Source organism: Bufo gargarizans, chromosome 2 (assembly GCF_014858855.1).
Source record: "Bufo gargarizans isolate SCDJY-AF-19 chromosome 2, ASM1485885v1, whole genome shotgun sequence".
In the NCBI taxonomy this organism is placed as follows: Eukaryota; Metazoa; Chordata; class Amphibia; order Anura; family Bufonidae; genus Bufo; species Bufo gargarizans.
In genome coordinates this window covers 71456771-71468272 of record NC_058081.1, presented here as the reverse complement: position 1 = coordinate 71468272, position 11502 = coordinate 71456771, and the positions used below count along the sequence as shown (strand labels likewise).

General features: G+C 47.4%; 1 protein-coding gene across 2 annotated transcripts in view; it reads left to right on the top strand.

The window, feature by feature from the left end:
- Positions 1 to 2098: 2098 nt before the first annotated feature.
- The window catches only part of NUDCD3 (NudC domain containing 3), a 30848-nt gene continuing 21444 nt past the window's right edge, over positions 2099 to 11502 (top strand). Inside the window, exons 1-3 of one of the 2 annotated variants that reach the window (XM_044279172.1) lie at positions 2099 to 2145; positions 7316 to 7516; positions 7592 to 7842. In XM_044279172.1, the coding sequence (XP_044135107.1) occupies positions 7325 to 7516; positions 7592 to 7842 (443 nt within the window). In that variant the 5' untranslated portion in view covers positions 2099 to 2145; positions 7316 to 7324. Of the gene's footprint in view, positions 2162 to 7315; positions 7517 to 7591; positions 7843 to 11502 lie in introns of both variants that reach the window. The other variant, XM_044279173.1, reaches the window with a different exon arrangement.

Sequence of the window (11502 nt, the reverse complement as noted above, 5' to 3'; positions counted from 1 at the left end):
TACATTTTCTTTCACTGTTACCATAAACGATTGCTTTCAGTTACAGTAATTTTATAAAACAAACCAGGACAAACTACGATGGTCAGATGTCCGGAGGTCCTGTAACCGGTACTGTATGAGGGTCACGTACCCTGTTTTCAGTAATGTATGGGGGTCCTGTACCCAGAATGAACGAGGCTCCTATAACCAGTAATGTATGGGGGTCCTGTAACTGGTAATGTATGAGGCTCCTGTATCCAGTAATGTATGGGGGTCCTGTAACTGGTAATGTATGAGGCTCCTGTATCCAGTAATGTATGGGGGTCCAGTATTCAGTAATGTATAGGGGTCCAGTATCCAGTAATGAATGGGGGTCCTGTATCCAGTAATGTATGGGGGTCCTGTATCCAGTAATGTATGGGGGTCCTGTAACCAGTAATGTATGGGAGTCCTATAACCAGTAATTTATGAGGCTACTGTATCCAGTAATGTATGGGGGTCCTGTATCCAGTAATGTATGGGGGTCCTGTATCCAGTAATGTATGGGGGTCCTGTAACCAGTAATGTATGGGGGTCCTGTAACCAGTAATTTATGAGGCTACTGTATCCAGTAATGTATGGGGGTCCTGTATCCAGTAATGTATGGGGGTCCTGTAACCAGTAATGTATGGGGGTCCTGTATCCAGTAATGTATGGGGGTCCTGTAACCAGTAATTTATGAGGCTACTGTATCCAGTGATGTATGGGAGTCCTGTATCCAGTAATGCATGGGGGTCCTGTATCCAGTAATGTATGGGGGTCCTGTATCCAGTAATGTATGGGGGTCCTGTAACCAGTAATGTATGAGGCTACTGTATCCAGTAATGTATGGGGGTCCTGTATCCAGTAATGTATGAGGGTCCTGTAACCAGTAATGCATGGGGGTCCTGTATCCAGTAATGTATGGGGGTCCTGTATCCAGTAATGTATGAGGGTCCTGTAACCAGTAATGCATGGGGGTCCTGTATCCAGTAATGTATGGGGGTCCTGTATCCAGTAATGTATGAGGGTCCTGTAACCAGTAACACGGGAGTTAAAGGCTGTACTAATGAGTGCTCCACAATGGAAGTGCTCATTAGTAACAAGTAATAGTCCTTATAGGAAAATACCGGCAATTAATATTAGAAAACAAAACACTCGCCTCCTCCATTTATTGGCGCCGCTGTGAACACTCGCTGCTGACTGGATGTGCAGGACAGGACCTGTGAGACGTCATTTCACTGGAGCGCAGGTCCTGTCCTGTCCTCCAGTCAGCAGCGAGTGTTCACAGCGGCGCCAAAAAATGGAGGAGGCGAGTGTTTTGTGTTGGTGTTTTTTTTGCACAGAGAAATGGGCATTATTAATTCTGGGGGGCACTAATGGGGACATTACTATTACTGTGGGGCACTAATAGGGGCATTACGATTACTGGGGGGCACTAATAGGGGCATTATTAATTCTGGGGGGCACTAATGGGGGCATTAATATTACTGTGGGGCACTAATGGGGGCATTACTATTACTGGGAGGCACTAATGGGGGTATTATTAATTCTGGGGGGCACTAATGGGGGCATTATTAATTCTGGGGGGCACTAATGGGGGCATTATTAATTCTTGGGGGCACTACCATTACTGGGGGGCACTATTAACTCTGGTGGGGGAATTATTAATTCTTGGGGGCACTGATGGAGGCATTACTATTTACTGGGGGCACTATTAATTCTGGGGGCACTAAGGGAGGCATTGCTATCACCGGGGCACTAATGGAAACATTAATATTACTGGGGGGCAGTATTTTTTTGTTGGAAAAGGTGGCAACCCTAGGCAGCACTGAAATAGCTATAGGGGTGTAGTTTTCCAGGCTTTGTGGTTATCTCCAGCTCCATTAGGAAATAAAAATAGTGAAAAACGAATTATATACACACACATACACCGTGTATACAGAATATATACATTAACCATTTAACCACATCACACCAAGCACATTGCAGCCATTTCATCTTTGGTTCTGCTCCGTTGCCATGGCACCTGCCGCCATGATGGAACCGGGCACACAGCAACACTTTGATGATTTGATGATAACCGGAAGCGGAAGTGTGCGGTGACTCGGAAGTTGTTCTTGGCAGACCGGAGAGTGAAAACAGTGGGTAAGAAAGGTCCCATGTGAGTGGTGTGGCCTTGTGCGTTGTGTTTAGCGTCCTGTCTTGACTAGATAAGCGCCATGTAATAATATCGTATTACACGTAATGGCCGCGCGAGACTCTAATTAGTGTAACATTTCTAGATGGTGGGGGCGGAGGACATTGTGTCACCGGGAGTGGAATAGCTGCTCTTATCAACCAATCAGATTCTAGCTTCTTGTTTTCCCGGAGTTGGGTAGAAAATATAAGCTGTGATTTGATTGGCTGATATAGAAATGAGGCACTTGAGAGCACAAGCCTTCCTTACCCCTATGTGTTAGTACATGTTCTGGGACTTCTAGTTCCCCAGTGTCTGCAGGAGTTCAATCTTCTGACTAATTACAACAGGTGCCTGCCATTATGGAAAGCCTTCCTCCTGAATGGACGGTGCGTTTGCAGAGAACTAGCTGAGCCTTTCAGCTGCTCCCTTTTTTTTTTTTGCAGAAGGTTTTTATTATGAATAAAAAATCATAATGGCCAGTGTTTGAAATCTGGACAAGGATTGGCAGCTGTGTATATGGCAGTTTTATAAATTACTGCCACTGCTCAGAGGTTGTCTCGTTAGGACAGGGCTATTAAAGGGGTTGTCCACTTTTTACTATTGATGGCCTATCCTCAGGACGGGTCCTCAATTTTAGATCAGTGGGGGTCTGACACCTGACACCCCTTGCCGATCAGCTGTTTGAAGAGAAGGCAGTGCTGGTAGGAGCGCTGCCTTCTCTGCTTGTCACAGCGGTGAGCAGGTGTAATTATAAGTATGGCGTCCCCGTTCACTGCTAAGGGACGGCTCTGCTCAAATGAATGCTACAGAGCCGTCCCATAGAAGTGAATGGGGATGCCGTACTTGTAATTACACTGCTCACCACTGAAATTGCTGTGACAGGCAGGTAAACAAAGCAGAGAAGCCAGCACTTGTACCAGCACCGCCTTCTCTTCAAACAGCTGATCGGTGGGGGTGTCAGGTGTCGGACCCCCCCTGATCTCATATTGATGACCCGTCCGGAGGATAGTCCATCAATGGTAAGACATGGACAACCCCTTTAATTGAATTAAAGGGGGTTAGCAGGGCTACAGATATTTATTGACCTATCCTCAGCATCAGATACGTGGGCCCCCCACCGATCAGCTGTTTTAGGCAGTCATGGAGCCAGAGTGTAACAGTTTACAGTGGAAGCAGCAGGCTCCATACACTGTTCCAGCGCCTGTGTATTGAAACTCAGCTTTTATTCACTTGACTTGTAGTACCCTGCACGGCCACTACACAGTGTATGGCGCTGTCTGCCTCCAGCCGTATACAGTTTATAGTCCCTAGTTCTACAGAACTCTGAAACAATTGATCGGTGGGGTAGTGGATCCCCACCGTTCTGATATTGATGTGTGATCCAGGGGATAAAAAATTACAGACATGCATGAGGCCCGCTCCTCCTCTCACAGTTCATGTAGTACATGGATCTATAAGTGCATACTGTGAATAAAACGCTGGCAATATCTACCTGGGAAAGTCAAGTCACCACCAATATGGCATTTACCAGCTTTCCCCTGACTTTCCCAGACGCCTGGCAGACAGAGCTGGCTAATCACACAGTAGCACGTGCCTATGGCCCCCATCTCTTGTAGGAGGTGACAGCTGGTAATGGCCATATCGGTGGTAAAGTTCATGTACACAAAGTTAATGCAAGGCACTTACTAATGTATTGTGATTGTCCATATTGCCTTTTTTGCTGTCTGGATTAGGGATCGACCGATTATCGGATTTACCGATATTATCGGCCGATATTCAGGATTTTGAACACTATCGGTATCGGCATCTATTTTGCCGATATTCCGATAGTGTATGGGGAACACAGATCGCGCTGCTGACAGCGCTCTCCGTGTTCCCTCAGCAGCAGCACAGGGGAGAAGGAGCAGTGTCTCCTCCCCCTGTGCTGCTGCTGCCGCTCCAGCCAATGTAAGGACAGGGGACAGGAGGAGGGGAGGAGCTATGGCCACTGCTCCACCAATGAAGATTAATCTATCATTCATTCATATACAGGAGGCGGGAGCTGCAGAATCACATAGCCGGCTCCCGGCCTCTATGAGCTGTAGCTGCGATCTGCGGTAGTTAACTCCTCAGGTGCCGCGGATCGCAGCTACTGCTCATAGAGGTCGGGAGCCGGCTATGTGATCCTGCAGCCAGCTCCCGCCTCCTGTATATGAATAAATGTGAGATTAAGCTTCATTGGTGGCGCAGTGCGCCCCCCCGTATCAGACATTGGTGGCGCAGTGCGCCCCCCCCCCCCAGTATTAAGCATTGGTGGCGCAGTGCGCCTCCCCCCCCAAGCTCCCCCAGTATTAAGCATTGGTGGCGCAGTGCGCCCCCCTCCCCCCCAGTATTAAGCAGTGGTGCGCCTCCCCCCCACCCCAGTCGCAGTGCGCCCCTCCACAGGATCCCCTCTCCCTTGCTCCTCCGATCGGAGCCCCAGCAGTGTAATGCTGGGGCTCCGATCGGTTACCATGGCAGCCAGGACGCTATTGAAGCCCTGGCTGCCATGATAAGCTCCATGCTGCTGTGTGCACAGAGCAGCAGGGACAGTGTGAGCTCCTATTCACCCTGATAGATCTCTATCAGGGTGAATAGGACAAGGGTTCTAGTCCCTAAGGGGGCTAAAAGTTAGTTAAAAAAAAAGTTACAAAAAAAATAATAAAAACACCAAAATATTAAATATAAATGAAAAAGAAAGATTTACAAAAAAAAATACACATTAACAATAAACATTAATTTTCAGCAGATTTGTGGGAATTTTTTATTTATTTTTTAAAAATGAAAATTCCCAGAATATCGGTATAAATTATCGGCTATCGGCCTGAAAGTTCACAAATTATCGGTATCGGTATCGGCCCTAAAAAATCAATATCGGTCGATCCCTAGTCTGGATTCATTTTTCCATCACATTATACACTGCTCGTATTCAGAGGCTATGACCACCCTGCAATCCAACAGCTGTGGTCGTGCTTGCACATTATAGGTAAAAGGTGATGGCCTCTCTGATGGTTGGGACTGCAGGAGTGCACATAAGCCAGCACCTTTTCCTATGATGTGCAAGCCCGACGACCGCTGCTGGATTACAGGGTGGTCGTAATCCCTGGAAACGAGCAGTGTATAATGTGATGGAAAAATGAATCCAGCCAGCAAAGGAGGGACTATGGACAATCACAATACATTAGTAAGGGTATTTTCACACTTGCGGCAGAGGATTCCAGCAGGCAGTTCTGTCGCCGAAACTGCCTGCCGGATCCGGCAATCCTGACACAAACGGATGGCGTTTGTCAGACGGATCCTGATGCGGATCTGTCTGACAAATGCATTGAAATACCGGATCCGTCATCCGGAAAAATGGATCCCGTATTTATTATTTTTTTTTGCATTTTTAACCGGAAAACCGGATCCGTTTTGACGGAACACTTAATGATGGATCCGGCACTAATACATTTCAATAGAAATGAATGCCGGATCCTGTATTCCGGCAAGTGTTCAGGATTTTTGGCTGTAGAGAAAACTGCAGCATGCTGCGGTATTTTCTCTGGCCAAATACCGTAAGAGGGACTGAATTGAAGACATCCTGATGCATCCTGAACGGATCGCTCTCCATTCAGAATGCATTAGGATAAAACTGATCATTTTTTTTCCGGTATTGAGCCCCGAGGACGGAACTCAACACCGGAAAACAAAAACGCTAGTGTGAATGTACCCTGTGTGCTGTCCGCATCCATTCCGTCCCCATAGAAAAATAATGGGTCCGCACCCGTTCCGCAAAATTGCGGACCCATTTGCGGATGCGTGAATGGAGCCTTATGCTGTAGTCAATGCTGCTGACCTCGTCATAGTAGAGGGGAAACAGAGAATTCCCAATCAAAGAAGCATTCCTTACCGGTAGTCGTCTTCTGGTTAGTGGAGGAGAGCACTGCTATTACATGCAGCAATCTCCTCCTCAGTATGGGGAGGAGTGATCGCTAATGCCATCGCTCATCCCCATACTGAATCACTGTTTGCACAGCACGATCTGCCGCCAGCAAACAGTGATTTTTAAGCATTCTTAAAAATCTGGGTCATGAATAAGCGTTTGCTTGTTCTTTGGGTAATTGCTGGCAGTATTATACTGCAAAAAGATCTCTAACGAGCGTTAATACGAACGCTTGTTGGGGATGATCTGGCTGAGCCTTAGAAATTAAAGGGGTTGTTCGGGTTTAGAGCTGAACCCGGATGTAAGCTCCCCTTCACTCTTTTACCATGTCTGGGTGGAGCATTTCTAGCTCCGATCGTCCCCCTTGCCCTGCATAGCACAGGACAAGGGCTGTTTGTTTTCTGCCGGCGATGTACCCAGCTTTTTCTCAGTATGCTACACAGAGGCTTCCGCTTAGTGATCCCAGAGATGTCACTGGCACTAATGGGCGGTCTTTATCGCTGTCCTAGCTTGTAAAACAGCCTAGGACAGTGCTAAAGACCACCCATTTGTGCCGGTGACATCACCGGGCTCACTGCTAGGTGGAAGCCTCTGCCTAGCATACCCATGTGAAGCCCGGTATGTCACCGGTAGTAAAGAAAAAGCAGGGCAAGGGGGAACATTGGAGCAAGAAATGTTCCAGTGCTCCACTCATACATGGTAAATGGGAGAAGAGGAGCTGAACCCGGACAACCCTTTTAAATATAGAAAAGCTGCACTGCAACAAGGCTCATGAACAGTGATGGCCAGTTCGCATTGTTCGCCGCGCAAACACATGCGGGCTGCCATCTTTTTTCACAAGTCCGGCGAGGCACAGGTAAGCCCTTACCTGTGCCTGTGCCGCGAGCCGGTCTGAAAACAAGTGCGGTCACCGGGAGCAGACAGTTCCGAGAACAGCCACCGGGGGCCTTCATCGGGCTGGTCTCGGAACTGCCTGCTCCCGGTGACCGCATTTGTTTTCAGACTGGCTCGCGGCACAGGCACAGGTTAGGGCTTACCTGTGCCTCGCCGGACTTGTGAAAAAAAGATGGCAGCCTGCATGTGTTCACGGGGGAACAATGCGAACTGGCCATCACGGCTCATGAAAAGTTAGATGAATGCCGTTCTCAGCCTCCATATACACAGAGATGGAGTAATCTCCTTTTGTTTATTTGCAGGTTGCAGTAATGGAGCCGGACCTGTCAGACCGTTACGACAATGCACTGCTGGGTATCCTGCAACACGTGGGAAACATCCAGGACTTTCTAAATGTCTACTTTGGCTTTTTGTATCGCAAGACAGACTTTTATCGGCTGCTTTTGAGCCCCCAGGATCGCATGGGATTCCCCCCAGGTACTGCACAGAACATGGTGCTGCAGGTGAGTAGCCGGTTACTATAGGTTGCCTTATATGTGATGTGATAGTACGAGTCGATTACACTTTTCCTTTTTTAGGCATTCAAAACTTACGAGCGAGTGGCCGTTCAAGACCACGAGAAGAAACTGCAGGTTCTGCAAGAGAAGTTGAAAAAGAAGGAGGAAGGGTTGTCAGAGAGTGGCTCTGCTCCAGCAGCGGTGGAAGAAGTTGTCGTAGAAGAACCAGCAGAAGCGATTCCAGTGAAGCCGGAGGAGCCTAATGAACCCGATTCACAAGAGAAAGCTGAGGCCAGTGGAAATGATGCAGAGGACTCCGCTGCTAAACAACAGTAAAGTACCACAATATGTCAAGTTTTATCTCCCTGGCCTATATATCTCTTTCTCTCCTATATATCCTCACTGCTCCCAACTCTTAACCACTTAATGACAGCCAGCACGCCTTTTTACTGATTTGCTGTTTTGGCCTGGCACTGGTTTTCTGTGCTGGGTGAAGCGGTTGCTCGGCTGTCTATTGATAGCCAGGCTCCGACTCTGATCCTGTCTGTTTAACCCCTTAGATGCCATGGTCAATAGCAATTGCAGCATCTAATGGTTTCAGAGGAAAGGGGCTCCCTAGTTCACCCCATTAATCCCCCACAACGAGGGTTGTAGCGGGTATCGAATTATCGATACCCAATCGATACTTTTGTACCGGTATTGATTTGATACCGGGATTTGACATTTGCCAATACAAGGCTGCCTAGTATCAGAGAACATGGCGCACGCTGCTCTCAGCGCGCGCCATGATCCCTCAGCAGCACAGGGGAGAAGGAGTCTCTCCCGCCGTGCTGCTGCTGCCGCCAATCAGAAAAGAGAGGGGCAGAGGAGGGGAGGGGCTGTAGCCATTGCGCCACCAATGTGTCGGCAGCAGAATTGCATAGCCGGCACCTAACCTCTATGACAGGGAGCTGCGATCATTGGCAGTTAACCTCTCAGTTGCGGCACGTAAAAAAAAATAACCGTAACAGAAAAAAATAAAAACCGTGCGATTCGCCATTTTTTTAGTAACCTTGTCCGCCCAAAAAATAGGATCGGCCTGTTCTATTATGGGACGGAAGCTTTTTTGGTGTATTATTTTTTTCCGCGTGGCATCAAGTATCGCAAAACTTTTTAATGGTATCGAAATCGAATCAAAATTTTGGTATCGCAACAACCCTACCCACAACATGATCATGGGGTGCAGGGTTGGGGCTTAAAGGAGTTGTCACCTCAGGAGCTCAGTCATGTTCCCCCTCCTCACTGGTCCTATCTGGCTGTCAGACAAGTGGTTGCAGGAGGAGCTTCCCCTCCACCCCTTTGTCTGTATTAGAAAAAAAGATAAGTTGTCTCACGTCAGAAAATGGCATTTATCATGAAGACAACGTTTTTACGAGGCACTTACTAATGTATTGGTATTATCCATATTGCCTCCTTTGCTGGCTTGATTCATTTTTCCATCATATTATACACTACTCGTATCCAGATGTTACGACCACCTTGCAATCCAGCAGCGGTGGTCATGCCTGTACGAAAAAGCTCCTGCCTCTCTGGTCTGGTTGACTGCAGAAGTACACATAGGCCGGCACTTTTTCCTATAGTGTGCAAGCACGGCCACCGCTGATAGATTGCAGGGTGGTCGTAACCTCTGGATACAAGCGGTGTATAATGTGAATGGAAAATGAGGCAATATGGACAATCAAAATACATTAGTAAGTGCCTTGTATTAACTTTGTCTTCATGATAAATGCCATTTTCTGAAGTGAGACAACTTATCTTTTTTTCCACTACAAACAAAGGGGTGGGGGAAGCTCCTACCGCAACCACAAGTCTGACACCCAGACAGATAGGACAGCGAGGAGGAGCGGGGACATGACTGAGCTCCTGGGGTACACCCTGTCTAAGGACTATTTCTGGTATTCCAGCCCAGTCTCATCTCTTGAAAACCAGACACAGCCAATAGATAAGAATGGCACTGTTTCTGGAAAGAACAAAACAATTTTTTTTTATAGTTTCACACAACCCCATATAAAGGGTGGAATTGATGGTCGTCTGACCGCTGAGAGCCCCAGCAGTCCGAATACTGGGGGTCCCTGAAAGCGATGTCTGAATGAATAGAGCAATGTGTGCTAGTCCACCACTCAATTCACTTCTATAGGACTGTGGTTTAGGTGATAAATGCTGTTCGTGGGATAACCCCTTTAAACTACAGGCTAGCCTTTGGTGAACAGACACAAATATATGTTAACATCCTTAAAGGGTTTCACATATTTAGCTGTCAGACACTAGCGATCCGCTAGTGTCTGCTCTGCCCAACCATCCTAATATAATTGCTTTTGGGGCAGCCGTTTTGATAAAAAAAGAACTTTTATTAATATGCTAATGAGCCTCTAGGTGCTATGGGGGCGTCATTAGCACCTAGAGGCTCCGTCTACCTTCAGAAACTGCCGCCGCCCAGCGCGTCCCTCCAGCCCGCCCATCTCCTCCTGAATGCGATCCTCCTTGTGAGCGCCTGTATTCCGCGCATGCGCAGTGAATGTCTGACAGCTTCCCTGCTCAGACATCTCCACTGCGCCTGTTCCTCGGAGCACTATGGCGTCATCGCGCAGGCGCAGTGGAGATGTCTCAGCAAGTAAGCTGTCAGACATTCACTGCGCATGCGCGGAATACAGGCGCTCACAAGGAGGATTGCATTCAGGAGGAGATGGGCGGGCTGGAGGGACGCGCTCGGCGGCGGCAGTTTCTGAAGGTAGACGGAGCCTCTAGGTGCTAATGACGCCCCCATAGCACCTAGAGGCTCATTAGCATATTAATAAAAGTTATTTTTTTATCAAAACGGCTGCCCCAAAAGCAATTATATTAGGATGGTTGGGCAGAGCAGACACTAGCGGATCGCTAGTGTCTGACAGCTAAATATGTGACACCGAAGTGGTAGAAACCCTTTAACACAAAATGACGTACATGTATGTCATTTGCAAGCGGAGTAAGTATACAGCAGGCTCAGGAGCTGAGCTCACGCCATATCTGCTGAGTGCAGGCTGGGTAATGCAGCTGACATCCACTTGCTGTGATTGGGATCAGAGATAATTCTGATCAGTCATTTAACCCCCTCAGGTTCATAAAATTCAGACATATTGGAAATTTTTGGAATAGCCATAAGGTAGCCTATAAAGCACCACTTGACTTCCATCAGTATTGCAGCTGCATGTAAGTTCTCCGCTATGGAAACATGTGCAAGTGACTGAAATGTGTTGTCCAAGTTAAAGAGGACCTTTCACCTGTAAAAACCATGTGAACTAAGTATGCAGACATGTAGAGCGGCACCCGGGGATCTCACTGCACTTACTATTATCCCCGGGCGCCGCTCCGTTCTCCCGTTATGCTCTCCGGTATCTTCTCTCTGTAAGTTATAGTAGGCTTTATTATACCCAAAAAAAGGCTGAAACAGCCAACATATAAACCGCACGGCCGCAGAATATGAACTCCTATAATTGCACAACACACCAGCGGTAATGTTCATACAAAATCTTTATTTAACATATATGCATACTGACAAAAATTCATAAATATTATAAAATACAAACTCAGTGGGGAAATGCAAGAGAGTGTGGATGAAAAGCCCCCAAGGACCAGTACATATATAAATTAATAAATAATGTTTGTATCAAATTGCCACTGCCCATGTGCTACACTGGACGCTGTGTGAATGAAAAATGACAAATTAAATGTGCTCCAAGTCAGTCAGCTCTTTAAATGCACAACCTCACCACAGGCTGCAACAGCCACACCTGGGTGGATTGAGATGACTAGTGAGCATACCACCCTTTTTTTGTTCATGATAATGCAAACGGATCCGTCCAGACTTTACATTGAAAGTCAATGGGGGACGGATTCATTTGAAAAATGCACCATATTGTGTCACCTTTGAACGGATCCGCCCCCATTGACTTCCATTGTAAGTCTGGACGGATCCG